The 16,140-nt window shown below is 41.8% G+C and overlaps 1 protein-coding gene across 1 annotated transcript; it reads left to right on the plus strand.

Moving 5' to 3' along the window:
- Positions 1–215: 215 nt before the first annotated feature.
- LOC149447545 (olfactory receptor 5AR1-like) lies at positions 216–12,487 on the plus strand. Its single transcript, XM_089652358.1, has 3 exons — positions 216–290; positions 6,703–7,660; positions 12,303–12,487. Exons 1-3 carry the CDS (start codon positions 216–218, stop codon positions 12,485–12,487), a joined length of 1,218 nt encoding a protein of 405 aa, XP_089508484.1.
- Positions 12,488–16,140: the final 3,653 nt, after the last annotated feature.

Below are 16,140 nucleotides of genomic sequence, written 5' to 3' on the forward strand. Positions count from 1 at the left end.
CACTCTAGCTAATTCATCCTTGAGTGGGTCAGATAGGCCCAAGCGGAATTGATGACGCAGGGCTGCGTTGTTCCATTGGGTGTCGCCACTCCAGCGTCTAAATTCGGAAGCGTAATCTTCTGCCGCTTGGCGCCCTTGTTGGAGGGAGTGCAGAGCCGCCTCAGCAGAAACGGCTCGTTGCGGTTCGTCATACAACTGCGCCATTGCCTTGAAGAATGCGGAAACCGAGTTCAGATGTGGATGGCGAGCTTCCAGCAGTCGGTGGGCCCAGCCCTGAGGTTCAACCTGCAGTAACGATATTTAGATCTCAGTGGTTCATGCTGGGACTTGTAGTTCTTCACTAGTTGGGGGGGACGTCCTCACCTCTGGGGGGTTCATGCTGGGACTTGTAGTTCTTCACTTATGGGGGTCACATCCCCCAAAAGTGAAGGACTTCAAGTCCCAGCATAAACCCCCGAGATCTAAGGATGTGATCTCCCCCCTCTCCTTTGCATCCCTCCAAGGGCACTCTGTTGTCCAGCACCAGCTCAGCTGCCATCATCTCTGTCCCTGCATCGGCAGCTCCCTCATGCCAGCCCAACTGGTTTTATCCCTGGCCTCACCTCACAGACTAAAATCCAGTTCCCTTTCTGAGCACTGAGCAGGGGGCAGCCGTTACAGGAGCTGGAGGAGATGGGTGAAACTGAGCACTAGTAGCTGGGGCCTCTCTCTGTATTAGTGAAGTCACTGGTTGTTAGTCCAAGCAACCACACAGTGGGCAGTAGTGGCCAGCAATGGAACTTGGTCTCGGCTGGGACAGTGGGAGTGGGACACAGACATTAGTACTGTGAGTGGAGCAGAGGCATAAAAGCAGCCTGGGCAGGACAATGGGACTAGCACTTTGAGTTAAGCGGCTGATTTTTTGGGGGGCATCGGAGCGGGGCAGGACTAATGTCTGCATCCTTCTAAATGTTGCCCCCCTGCCGCCAGTACCAGCTGCTCCCCCACGCTACACCACTGGGAGTGTTATATGTACAAATTAAAAACTGATGCCAAACCCCAGCTAGTTCTCTGGACATCTATTCTCACAGATATAACTGGCCCTTTGAGGGCAACCATAATGCTGACGTGGCCCACAATAATATTGAGCTTGACACCCCTGGTATGGGGGAGGGATACTGAAGGCCCTATAATATGCTCAGTAAGCAGGTAAATAACTGATTGTGTATCCCCATTCTCAGAAGATGTTTCTGTTTAAATACAGGGATGCTTTTTAATATAAACATGTTAAACAAAGCACCTCTAGCTAAATTAACAATCCACTGAGTTATGTCATTTTATTTTGCCACCATTCAATACATTTTGCAAAAAAAAACACATTTTATGACACACTTCAATACACAAACGATACAGTACATATTTTACGATTCTGGTGGTTAGATGGAGAGATAGACAGATAGATAGATAGACAGACAGAAATATAAGGGTCTTTTATTGATTTTTGAAGTTAACTGTTATATTTCAGTGCAAATACAAGAACAGAAATAATAGGGCAAAATATATATTTTTTTTCTAATTAATCCCCGTGCAACAATTATAATAATAGACTGTGTGATCCCACAAGACTAATGATGGAAAGGACATCTTTATAAATACAAAGTCACATACACGTATCTAGATACCAGTATACGTCTCCAGAAATGTTATTCTTTTTGCATTGTGTCTGCTTAACAACAACGTAAGTAAACAATACATGAAATGGGATGGGGATGAAATAGAAGTTAGCAATTTTAATATGTTTACATACCAGGAAAATATTTCTAAGCTGGTTATAAGAATGAGTTCTGTGCACTCTGTATAAAATAAATAAATACTATGTTAAAAAATACATAAATAAATATATATATTAATTATACCCTATATATATATATATATACTGTATATATATATATATTTATATATATATATATATATATACACACAGACATACATACAGTGCCTTGAAAAAGTATTCATACCCCTTGCAATTTTACACATTTTGCCATGTTACAACCAAAAACTTAAATGTATTTTATTGGGATTTTATGTGATAGACCAACACAAAGTGGCACGTAATTGTGAAGTGGAAGGAAAATGATAAATGGTTTTTAAAATATTTTACAAATAAATATCTGAAAAGTGTGGTGTGCATTTGTATTCAGGCTCCGGAGTCAATACTTTGTCAATATCTTTCACTGCAATTACACCTGCAAGTCTTTTTGGGGATGTCTCTACCAGCTTTGCACATCTAGAGAGTGAAATTTTTGCCCATTCTTCTTTGCAAAATAGCTCAAGCTCTGTCAGTTTGAATGGAGAGCGTCTGTGAACAGCAATTTACAAGTCTTGCCACAGAAACTCAATTGGATTTAGGTCTGGACTTTAACTGGGTCATTCTAACACATGAATATGTTTTGCTCTAAACCATTCCATTGTAGCTCTGACTGCATGCTTAGGGTCGTTGTCCTGCTGGAAGGTGAACCTCCACCCCAGTCTCAAGTCTTTTGCAGATTCTAACAGGTTTTCTTGTAATATTGACCTGTATTTGGCTCCATCCATCTTCCCATCAATTCTGACCAGCTTCCCCATTCCTGCTGAAGAAAAGCAGCCCCACAGCATGATGCTGACACAACCATGGTGTGTTCAGGGTGATATGCAGTGTTAGTTTTCTGCCACACATAGCATTTTGCTTTTAGGCCAAAAGGTTCAACTTTGGTCTTATCTGCCTAGAGCACCTTCTTCGACAGATTTGCTGCGTCCCCCACATGGTTTTTAGCAAACTGCAATTGGGACTTCCTATGGCTTTCTTTCAACAATGGCTTTCTTCTTGCCACTCTTCTATAAAGGCCAGATTTGTGGAGTGCACAACTAACAGTTGTTCTGTGGACAAATTATTCCACCTGAGCTGTGGATCTCTGCAGCTCCTCCAGAGTTACCGTGGGCCTCTTGGCTACTTCTCTGAGTAATGCTCTCTTTGTCCAACCTGTCAGTTTAGGTGGACGGCCATGTCTTGGTAGGTTTGCTGTTGTTCCATACTCTTTCCATTTTCGGATGATGAATTGAAGAGTGATCCATGAGATGTTCAAAGCTTGGGATATTTTTTATAACCTAACCCTTCTTTAAACTTCTCCTCAACTTTATCCCTGACCTGTCTGGTGTGTTCCTTAGCCTTCATGATGCTGTTCGTTCACTAATATTCTCTAACAAACCTCTGAGGGCTTCACAGGACAGCTGTATTTATACTGAGATTAAATTACACACAGGTGGACTCTACTTACTAATTAGGTGACTTCTGAAGGCAATTGGTTGAACCAGACTTTAGTTAGGGGTATCAGAATAAAGGGAGCTAAATACATCTATTTTCTTCTGACTACGGAGGTGTGTCTGTATATATCAGCCCTCATGACCACAAATTCCCATTTCACATATTTGGATATTTTATAAAGCATACATTTAAATAATGTATAAAGTATTTTATCAACATATCAAAAGACAGCCATAGATCTGAAATAGTGACCACGTGTGTAATCACATTCTAAACACTAAGGGATCCTATTTTGGCCAGATTCACAATCTTTTCTCCTACTTGTTCACGTTTATGCTAAAAAACAAACTACTTATGTCTTTTTTTGGATCAACAATAATGACCAGCCAAGAGAATATTGTCAACCTTTACCCAAAGTATGGCAACTGATGTCTGCCCTGCCCTGAAACTTAGGTGCTTACTGATGTAGAAACCAGATCAGACAGGTTGGGTTAAAACTATCTTTAAAATCTAAAGTTTAGCACCCTGAATATTTGAGCTGCAAGACTTAAAATGTTTCATATTTTGATATTTCCTTTCTTAGAATCCTGTGTATTCCACTATATATGGGCCTAAGAACAGATGTCTGGTTAGCTGCGAAAGATAGCAGAAGCAATCAGAAGTGCTCCTTTTGACATGAGGGCATACAAGCTTAGAAAAGTAAGAAATCCTGTACATGTTATTAATAATGGTACCCTTTCTTTCTCATCTAGTGTATTTATATTTGCGTATTAACCTCTTGGCACCGGCCGCATGCAAATGTTCAGCCTCCCCGCATCTGTGCCTTGACGCCGAGAGGCCGCACATTTGTGTGCAATTAAGATAAACATATGTGCTGAGAGCGCGCGCCCTGAGCACTTCCAGCACACATGTCCGGTACTCACGGAAAGGTTCCCTGTTTTGATCGGGACCTTTCCCGATCATGTGACCGCCGTGAGAGGCAGTTGGTGGCGTAAATTTGAGTTTCTAGGAGTTTATTTCAATCATTTAATTATGTTCACAAAAAAATCTTGATTTTTATGTTCAATTTCCGTTACACATGATTGGGCTTTATTGTCCCATAGCTTCAAGTCCAATTTATGTATGTGATCACCAAAACCTAAAAAGCTATTTAATTAATTTTCAAAGCAAACAGATTCATCTATTCACGTCTCCATACTTTATTTTGCTAAGAAATCACTTTGAAAAAAACCCTAGTATTAATAGACATGGCCATCTTAAATAAGCGCAGATGAATTGGATCGCATTTACTTCCTGGAATTCATCTGCCCTTAGTGCAGGCATGAAAGCAGGAGGGTGTGCTTAGCTGAGAAAGCTCTGCCTCGCAGCATAAGTGTTAAAAACAGTTACTATTGATTGAGGGACATTTTATAACACAATTACTGCACTCTGGATGCGTTTCTGCATATGCATTTTTGATGTAATTTTTATGCATTACAGTGTGTCTTTTTCCCCTCTTTTTTCTTTATCTCAATTCAGAACATTGTATATTCTGCTGCATTTTTTTTATATGTTTTGCCACATTCCAGATGTATTTCAATACCTAAAAAAATGCAAAGAACACTGCAAGCGTTTTTGATGCAAATTAAAAAGGCACTGAGATTAAAGTGGAAATTTACCCATAACAACTTGATAAAAAATAATGTTCTTTAGCAAGGAAAATACATCCCACAATAATAATTATGCTACCAAAATGAGTGTGCGTTGTAAAGTGCTTCAAACATTGCTCCTGTTCCTCTTACTGGAGGTTGCCATTTTGCTGAACCCCTGAACAGCAGTTAATTACACTGCTCAAAATAATTAAAGGAACACTTTGAAAACACATCAGATCTCATTGGGGAAAAATATCATGCTGGATATCTATACTGCCATGGACTTGGTAATGTGTTAGGAATGTAAGAATACCCCATCGTTTTATGGAAATGAAATTATCAACTTACAGAGGACTGAATTCAAAAACACCCCCAAAAATCAAAGTTAAAAAATTATGCAGCAGGCTAGTCCATTTTGCTTTTCCTCCAAGATCTGGACCAGGGCATCACTGAGCTCCTGAACAGTCTGTGGTGTAACCTATCGGCATCGGTTGGACCAAAACATGATTTCCCAGAGGTGTTCTATTGGATTTAGGTCAGGCCAGCATGGGGGCCATTCTGCCTGCATACTCTTGCCACATGAGGCCGGGCATTGTTGTGCACCAAGAGGAACCCAGGACCCACTGCACCACCGTAGGATCTGACAATGGGTCCAAGGATTTCATCCCGATACCTAATGACAGTAAGGGTGCCATTGTCTAGCCTGTAGAGGTCTGTGTGTCCCTCCACGGATTGTCTAGCCTGTAGAGGTCTGTGTGTCCCTCCACGGACATGCCTCCCCAGACCATCACTGACCCACCACCAAAACGGTCATGCTGAATGTTGTCACAGGCAGCATAACATTCTCCATGGCTTCTCCAGACCCTTTCACATCTGTCACATGTGCTCAGGGTGAACTTGCTCTCATCTGTGAAAATCAGAGGGCGCCAGTGGCGGACCTGCCAATTCTGGTGTTCAATACAAATGCCAATCGAGCTCTATGGTACTGGGTAGTGAGCACAGGGCCCACTAGAGGATGTTGGGCCTTCAGGCCACCCTCATGAAGTCTGTTTCTGATTGTTTGGTCAGAGACATTCACACCAGTGGTGGAGGTCATTTTGTATGGCTCTGGCAGTGCTTATCCTGTTCCTCCTTGCACAAAGGAGCAGATACCAGTCCTACTGATGGGCTAAGGACCTTCTACGGCCCTGTCCAGCTCTCATGGTGTAACTGCCTGTCTCCTGGAATATCCTCCATGCTCTTGAGACTGTGCTGGGAGACACAACAAACCTTCTGGCAATGGCATGTATTGATGTGCCATCCTGGAGGAGTTGGACTGCTTGTGCAACCTCTGTAGTGTCCAGGTATCACCTCATGCTACCACTAGTGACACTGACCCTAGCCAAATGCAAAACTAGTGAAAAACAGTCAGAAAACATGAGTAGGGAAGAAAATGTCAGTGGTCTCCACCTGTGAAACCATTCCTGTTTTGGGGCTGTCTCACTGTTGCCCATCTAGTGCACCTGCTGTTAATTTCATTAACACCAAAGCAGCTGAAACTGATTAACAACCCCCTCTGCTACTTAACTGACCAGATCAATATCCCAGGAGTTTAATTGACTTGATGCTATACTCTGATTAAAAAGTGTTCCTTTAATTTTTTTGAGCTGTGTATATTGTCTTTTGAGCATATTGTATTTATATGTTAATTAGACTGCAAAAATTAAAACTAAATGATTTCTTGCCATAGTTTTGCATGAATAATGTTACATATAAAGCATCACCTCTATAACGGTTTTCATTTTTATACAGATGGTACTCCTGGAAACATGGAAGCCAAGAAATAGTACTCTTGTGACAGAGTTTATCCTGTCTGGTCTCTCCTCTGATCCACGCCACCAACTGCCTCTCTTTATACTCTGCCTGTTAGTTTACCTTTTAACTCTTTTTGGGAACTTTATGATCATTCTGTTAATTAAAACAACTCCAGCACTGCAAACACCAATGTACTTTTTCCTTATGAATTTATCTTTTGTGGATATAATTTACTCATCAACTATTACCCCTAATGTTATGGCCAATATTGTCTCCGTAAACAAGACAATCTCTATCCCTGGATGTGCCACCCAGATGTTTTTCTTCATTGACCTGGCAAGCTCTGAAGCCATGCTACTGGCAGTGATGGCCTTTGATCGGTATGTAGCTATATGCAAACCTCTGCATTATACAACATTTATGAACCAAGCAGCCTGTTTGCAGCTTATCATCTCAGTATACACTGCAGGATTTCTCAATTCACTAACACATACATCTTGTGCATTTACATTATCATTCTGCCATTCTAATGTTATTAACCATTTCTTCTGTGATGTCAATCCTATTCTAAAACTTTCATGCAAAGATACTTTTCTCAATGAATTGTTATTATTTGTCATTGCTGGGTCCATTGAAGTGGGTTCCTTCTTATGTATAATGACATCATATAGTTATATTTTGTTTGCAGTATGCAGAAGTGTCTCTTCTCGAAGTAGGATCAAGTCGCTCTCTACCTGTGCGTCTCACTTTAGCTGTGTGGCTTTATTCTACTGCCCAGTGTTCTACATGTACTTACGTCCAACATCTTCCTATGTGATGGACCAGGACTGGGTGTTATCTGTGTTCTATACAGTAATCATACCAATGTTGAATCCCATCATCTACAGCATGAGGAACCAAGATGTAAAAAATGCTTGGGAAAAAATGAGTATCAATTCTGTCTTGATGTATATAGGTAATCTTATAAAATAAAATATCAGAATATAATTAAACACATTGAGCTACTATACATAGTACTAAAACTGGAGAGAGCAAAATCTGGTGCAGCTATACATGGTAGCCAATCGGCTCCTAACTTTAGCTTGTTCAGTTACCCACTTCAATACTGGGCACTTTGACTCCCTTCTAGCCTAGGCCAACTTTCAGCTTTCAGCGCTGTCTCACTTTGACAATAGCGCAGTTATGCAACACTTAACCTTAAATTTTTATAAATTTTTTTTCACAAAAATAGAGATTACTTTTGGTGGTATTTAATCACCATTGGGTTTTTTATTTGTAGTTAAAGAAATATATCGAACATTAAAAAAAAAAACATGTATTCTTAATTTCTGTTATAAAATTTTGCAAATAAATAATCATATGAAAATCGAACAATCCTGATATACTGACGCCCTTTTTCATTTCTTGAGAGAAACATCGTTAGCAATTTTTTTTTCAATAATTTTTTTCTTTTTATTACTTTTCTTTTTTTTTTTAACACAGTGACCAGAGCAATACGGTGTTATAGTAACATTGTACTACTCTGGGAAAGTGATCAGGATTTTTTTTTGCATATTATGATTGCTTATACCAATGAATTATAAGCAACCATTTTTACTGAATTAAATTGACTCATTCAGTGTTTACTACTGTGGTTAGCTGTGGTCGGCACAAATAGGCTGTGATTGGCTCCATCTATACCGTATGACCACTATGACCAATCACAGAGATCAACACAATAGTACACAATGGATGGCATGAATGAAAGCCATCCATTGTGTACAATTGCAATCACAGCAATCACATTGTACTGGCAGCAGCCGTTACACTGATCAGTCATCGACATTGAGTGACAGATGGTGCCACACTGCGGCCTGTGGGGAGCACGAGACTCGCATTCCGGAAGGATGTCATATGACGTCCACCCAGAACAATAAATCTGGTGCAGCTCTGCATTGTCAAAGCATAACTAGTTCCCACCTGGTCTGAAGACAAATGACAGCTGAGCCGAAATTAGTTAAGCTTTAACAAAAAAACTGGAAACTAATTGGTTTCTATGCAGAGATGCACCGGATTTTGCACTCTTCAGTTTTATTAAATCAACCCCATTGCATTCCAACATGCTCCATAGTGCATCTATAGGCCCTCTATCCTTCCAAATTAACCCTTGGAGAACTATTTTGTGGTATATGTCTTCAAACTGGTCCTTGTGTTCAATGCTGTGCTTATGTCGCTACTCTAATAACTGCACCTTGCCCCTTGTATCTCAGGATATTGTGTTTGAATATTACACATTTCTGCTCATGACTTTAATTTGCTTTTACATGCATATATGTATTCTGATTTAATGCAATATGACTACATCCAAAGCTAAGATTACTCTTGTGTGGCTTCGTCTATTTTTCAATAAAATCTTTTGGTTACAAAACGTGGTGTTTCTTTGTTTTGTTAATCATAAAAGCTGAGCATAGACAAATTAAACTTTGCCTGGTACAACAAGGACTGGCCAAATTTGATCTGTGTGTGGCCCTCCGAGTTCCCTGTTTGACAGGATTTGTTGGTAAACGTTTGTCGATCAGTGGCTACAGCCAAACAGATGCAGCTGCTGGTCAATGTATTCTGACAGCAGTTAGAGCCACTGTCAGAATACAATGTCCAGAGTGAGGGGCTCCTCCATCTACCTTTCTTGTGTGGATGGAGGAATCTGTTAGTTTTTTTTGTGCAGCCCGCTGGCTATTTTCAAAGCTAGTGCGGTTTTTTGAGCTGCGGCATGGCAGCCTATTTTGTTCCTGTACCTTTCCAGAAATCACATCCCACACTGTGAACCGCACTACAATTCTGTTCCTAGTGCTGGTGTGATTTCCAGTGCGGGCAGCATGCCGTTAAGATCAATGGCACCCGTCCGCAGGTCCCGTGTTTTGTGTGTTGATGTTTGCAGCTGCGGGATGAAGAGTGGGTCCCACAGCAGCTCCCAACTGCACTAGTGTGAATTGAGCCTTAAGAAGTAAATGGAAACACACACACACACACACAGTGGGGGGAAACCTAAAGAGCTACAGCAGGTACCCATGGAAACATCAAAGAAAACAAACAGAGACATAGTGCCCCTGGTTGAAGTGGAATCTTGACCCCTATACTATAAGTTCACAGCCCTAACTATTTACATTTACAGAGTTCCCCTTGTAGCATGATTGTATGGACATTATTATTACTATACAGGATTTATATAGCGCCAACAGTTTGCTCAGCGCTTTACAATATAAAGGCAGACAATACAACAACGATACAGTTCAATATAAGAGGGTTCGGAGGTCCCTGCTCCTTGGAGTTTACAATCTAAGAGGGAGGGGCCGGTGGTACAAAAGGTAATAACTGTGGGGGATGGACTGGTAGGAGAAATAGAAGATTCGGTTGGGCTGAAGGCAGGATAGGCTTCCCTGAAGAAATATGTTTTTAGAGATTGCCTAAACATGGGCAGAGTAGGCTATAGTCAGATACTTTGGGGTAGAGAGTTCCAGAGGATGAAGAAGGTTCTTGAGAAGTCCTGGAGATGAGCATGGGAGGAGACAAGGGAGCTAGAGAGCAGGAGGTTGTGGGAGGAGCGGAGAGGATGGTTTAGGTGATATTTGGAGATAAGATTGGTGATGTAATTTGAGGCAGAGTTATAAATGGCTTTATACGTTATTGTTAATGTTTTCAATTTTATCCGTTGGGCAATAGGAAGCCAGTTGTGGGCTTGGCAGAGAGGGGTGGCAGATGTGGAACAGTTGGTAAGGTGGATGAGTCTGGCAGCAGCATTCATGATGGACTGAAGAGGGGATAGCCTGCGATTAGGTAGGCCAATGAGGAGGAAGTTACAATAGTCGAGGCGAGATATAACAAGGGAGTGAATAAGTTGCTTAGTGGTTTCCGAGGATAGGAACGGGCAAATCTTGGAGATGTTGTGGAGGTGAAGTCTACAAGATTTGGACAGTGATTGGATTTGGGGCTGAAAGGACAGATGGGAGTCCAGGATTACACTTATGCACACATGGACATAATTAATAAGTCAAAAATAACGATAAATAGAAAGGATATCTCTTGTGTGCACAAATTCAATTATGTATCTTTTTTTGTTATTTCTACAAGCAAACACTTGAAATACGTAATACTCCCCCCTGTCTCTCCCCTCTCCCACCTATTATCCCTTAAACAAAAAACCCTCCTTCAGTATTGTTCCCATTCTAGCATCTGCCCTTATGTTCCTAGTGCTGCAGTCTCTGCCCACATCCACTGCTCCACTCGCAGGAACCTCATCATGCTGAGCCTAGGAAGACCATGCCACTGGACAGCCAAAATAAACTGTTCTCGTCACCAAGGAAGAGCTGTGAGCACCCAAAGAAGGAACTTCTTACTTTATTGTATGAAGAAGAGGAGATCTGGAACCTGCAAAGTAAAAAAAGGCTTTTAGGTATTTTTATATTTTTTTTATTTAGAGAGAGGTATGTTGGCAAGTGCAGCTAGCTAGTCTGCCGCTTGGTGGCTCTGTTCCAGAATAGTGTCTGGTTGCAGAAAACAGTGTCATTGTGTGCTAGGCCCCTTTTAGAGTCCTCCTGTAGTCATGTCATGGGTGAGTGAGCCAGTGCTCATATATAAGCCAGGTTGGAAGGAGCCCTAGTGCAGTCAGGGTATGGGAGCCATTCACCACACACCAGTACATTTATACAACTGTAGTCAGCACATGGAGGCCCTGGACAGGCCTGGAAGCCAGAGAGAAGTAGACCTGCACCCAGAAGAGCCATCTCTAGACTTCCTGACCCTTATGGAGGTGTGGGCTAGGGCAGGATGCAAACAGCCTTTTCGGCCAGGCTAAGAGATCGATGAGTAAAGCTATTCCCCTGGAGGGTCCAGGAGAGATGCACTTATGGAGGAGGGGACTACAGAGATCTCATTCCAGTGAGTACTAAAGTCGAGACCCAAGTCAAGAGAGCAACTGCCAGAGGGAAGATGGTTGCTTAAAGCCCTGCATGTGCTTTCACATGTAAAGGCTATGGACTGTCCCTTAAATACAGTATGCTTGACAATGTACTGTCAAGTAACTTCAGAATGTATTTCAATGTGATGTGACTATTTTGTGCCATTTCTAAGTACCACCAGTAAAGTGCAGCAACCTTATTTACAAGGGGCGTTCAAGTCAAAACGGGACTTTTGAGTTTATAACATAAAAGAACAAATTTCAAGGAGCAAAAACTGCATTTATTTTTCAACATACTCCCTTGCTACATTTATACCCTTATCCCTGCATTTAACTAATGCCTGGAAAGCTTTGGCATAGAAAGATTTGTCAGTACACCTGAACCATCCTAGGATATTCAGAAAGATTTGTCTCTTGTGCACAGTTAAAATACGAGGGACATTCAAGTCAAATTAGGATTTTTTAGTTTTTATAATAAAAGAACAAATTTCAAGAAGTAGAAACTGAATTTTTTACATACTCCTTTGCTACATTTACTATACACTCATCGCAGTGTTTAACTAATACCTGGAAAGCTTTGGCATAGAAAGATTTGTCAGTATGTCTGAACCATCCTAGGGCAGCCTGCTTCACATTGTCATCATTATGTTCACTGTTCCTACAGAAAAGATTTGTTTCTTGTGCAGTGTCATGACAGGTTGTGCATCGATCATCCAGGATCAGGCGTTCCACGCCTTGAATGTTCACGGGAATGACTTCTGTGGACTGGGAACCACAATGCCAGGATCTTCACTGATGGACGAGTGGCCATCTTTGAAAGGTTTACAGCATTCAAATGTCTTACTGTAGCTGAGTGTCTCATCACCGTACTGTTCTTGAAGTGTTCTGTAGATATTTGTGGGTTTTATGTCTTCGTTCACAAGAAACATCACCACATGCTGTTCCATGCACACACTAACACTGTTGTCTGCCATTTTGATTAATGGTCTCTGAACTGGCCCGAGACATGTGCGCCGCCTATCAGTAATTGAACACACTTGCTACACTTGGACACATACGAACTGACAAATCTTTCAATGTCGAAGCTTTCTGGTCATTAGTTAAACACTGGGATAAGTGTATAAATGTAGCAAGGGAGTGTGTCGAAAAATAAATGCAGTTTCCACTCCTTGAAATTTGTTCTTTTATTATAGAAACAATTGAGTACTGTCCGTGACACTTTTTTTATTCGCACTAACATACAATTTTGAGGACAGGCTTTCGGGGAGTGTCCCCTTCTTCAAGGTCCAAGCAGTACTGTTACAAAGTTGTAGCAGATATAAACTCAAAAGTCTGACTCGTATTTTAACTGTGCATTTTTCAAATTGTATACTATATTTCAAACCTGTTAACTTAGTTGGCATGGTTTCATACATTATACTGACAATACTATAGTCAGTCTATGGTGCATATACAGATGATTGGCACACCTATGCCCACTATCCTTATTGGACAAGCACTGAAGAAAACAGTCTGCGTCTATATAATTCTGTTACCTAAAATTAATAATTACATAATTAGGAATGCTGAAAAAAGGAAAAAATATTAAAAAGTAAAATAAAAACATCTTGCATCCCAAAAACCCTAATCATGCAGCTGGTCCGGGTATTTAGTTACTAATGTTTGTAAAGTGCTGATTTTAATACGTTTAAAACATTTTATCTTATTCACCCTGCAGTTTCCTGTTTGGCTGTAGTACAGATGTCACAGGAGGTTGCTTGGCACCTTCTCCATTCAGAAAAAGCTCTTTTCACTAGAATAGTAGGCATGGGATTAAGAAACAAATGGACTGGGCACTGCCCTGGGGAACATGTACCATTTTTTTAAATTCAGTTTGACTATCAATGTTAGTAATCATTTAAAGTGGCTATAAACCTCTGAAATGAAAAAATGAGTGTATCCCTCTATGCTGTGTAATAGCTTCAAACCAAAGAACCTAACATGATTTGTGTCAGCTTTGGGCAAAACACAATCCTGGGGGGATGCCCCCCCAACACACAGAAGCTGATTGACAGCCTCAGCTGTGCATGTGGGGTCTGTTCATTCCCTGCACTGAGGTCTCAGATTGCACTCAGCTCTCTGTTCAATGCTGTCCAATGTACAGTGTCAGATCCCTGTCCCATGCCTGCTGGAGCTGAGAAAAGTCTTTGATCTGTGTGTTTTAGAAGGCTGTAGAGAAGAGAGGGATGCAGATAAACAGATACAACTTATGTAGGAGGATTAGTCTCATCTTTGTCTATCACCTGAGGTTTGTCACTTCTGTGAGTATATGTAAGGGATTAAAACAAGGGGTTCACCGCTGACAGCTGAATGGACAAAAAATAATTGTCTGCAATTAGAATCAAGAAAAAAACAAGGTGAGGTCCCCCCTTAAATTAATACCAAGCCCTTCAGGTATGATATGGATTTTGGGGGGAACCCCCACGCCAAAAAAAAAAAGTGGCTCCATACCAGACCCTTATCCGAGTAAGCAGCCCGGCAGGTCTGGAAAGGGGGGGATGAGCCAGTGCCCCACCTCCTGAACCATACCAGGCCAAATGCCCTCAACATGGGGCATGCTTTGGGGCAGGGGGCTCTTCCACACAACCCTGGCCAGTGGTTGTTGGGGTCTGCGGGTTGGAGACTTATCAGAATATGGAAGCCCCCTTTAACAAGGGGGCCCCACAGATCCCAGTCTCCCCATATGAATGAGTATGGGGTACATGGTACTCCTACTCATTCACCAAAAAAAGTGTAGTGTAAAAATAGATGTAGATCTATTGTCAGTCATGATGCCCACTGCCACCCCCAAACCCCAAAAAAAAAGGCTCCACTACCATCGAAGGCTCCCGCCATCTGACAGCTCTTAACCATTTGCCCTCCTGAGGATTTACCCCCCTTAATGACCAGGCCTTTTTTTTCTGTTTGGCACTGCACTAATTCAACTGATAATTGCATGGTCATGCAATGCTGTACCCAAACAAAATTTACGTCCTTTTTTTCACACAAATAGAGCTTTCTTTTGGTGGTATTTTATCACGTGTGCTTTTTATTTTTTGCGCTATAAACAAAAAAAGCACGAAAATTTTGAAAAAAACGATATTTTCTATTTTCAGCTATAAAAAATATATTGTAAACTCAAAGTTAGTCATAAATTTAAGCCAAAATGTATTCTGCTACATGTTTTTGGTAAAAAAAATCCCAATAAGTGTATATTGATTGATTGCTTTGTGCGAAAGTTATAGTGTCTACAAACTATGGTATAGATACTGTAATTTATGCCATTTTTTGCTATACAGCCATTTTGGCCGCTAAATTTATAGGTACCTAGTGCAACTCACGGGAAAAAGAGCGCCTGGCTGTCAGGGACTGCTTGAACCGCTACAAAAAATTTACCGACAAGTGCTAACAGAGATAAGGCCTGATTCTGTGAACACTGCGGTTTTGTGTGTAATGTATCAAGTGACAGTTATCTACTGAAACTGCACTTGCTGGGGGAGAAGGGGGGGGGTGCGTAGGGGCTAAACGCAGGTGCTGGCAGGTGTCGGGGCTGATCCCGCTAACGCTGCATTTTTGGGGATACCATAGTAATGTGAACGCTGGTATAATGCTGATCTGATCAAAGATATTGATCCAATCAGACACTATACTAGCAATGGAGGTTTAGCGTGCAAGTGAGCGTGTTCCTGGCAATCAAGGGGTCAAATGTGATTACTGTGTACTAGCAGTAATCTGACGCTATCTGGGAGGGGCGCTAACTGACGCTAACACTATTGGAAGTCACTCTTCACTGTAATCAATGACAGGGCAGTGAAGGGGTTAACGGGGGGGGGGGGTGATCAAGGGGCTTACTGGTGTACAAGCGGACAAACTGGCGCTATCTGGGAAGGGCGCTAACACTACTGGAAGTCGCCAGCGACAATGATACAGTGATCAGTAAAAATCTGTTCACTGTGATCAATGACACTGGTAACAGGGCAGCGAAGGGGTTAACTGGGGGGGCGATCAGGGGGTTAAATGTGACCTAGGTGTGTTCTAACTGTAAATGTGTAATGTTTTACTCACTTTTACTGTGTCTTCTTCTCTCTCTGGAACGGAATGTGCCCAGGCAGAGAAGAATGACATCATATCCTGTCCTGTGTAACTGTCAACATAGGACAGGATAGGACAGGATAGGACAGGGACTGATCATCCGATTTTAGCTGGACATCACTGATTGAAACCGAATGATTGATCCCTTGGGGATCAAATGGTGACAGCCGCGGGTCAGCGGGGGGGCGCGCGCGAAAACCTCGGGAGAGCTGAGCGCGTATAAAAACGTGCTTTTGCGCATCCGTGCTGCCCTGCCACCGTTTTAATGCAGTGGCTGGGCGGCAAGGGGATAAATATAACTAAGGGGCGAGGCCACCCAGCGACAGATGTCATTGAACCAGCCTGCCCTGGTCTATGACATCACAAGGAAGCGGGGGCACCCAGTGAAGTCA

Source organism: Staurois parvus, unplaced genomic scaffold, assembly GCF_062004578.1.
Source record: "Staurois parvus isolate SC_StPar_1 unplaced genomic scaffold, SC_StPar_1.0 ptg000682l, whole genome shotgun sequence".
NCBI lineage: Eukaryota > Metazoa > Chordata > Amphibia > Anura > Ranidae > Staurois > Staurois parvus.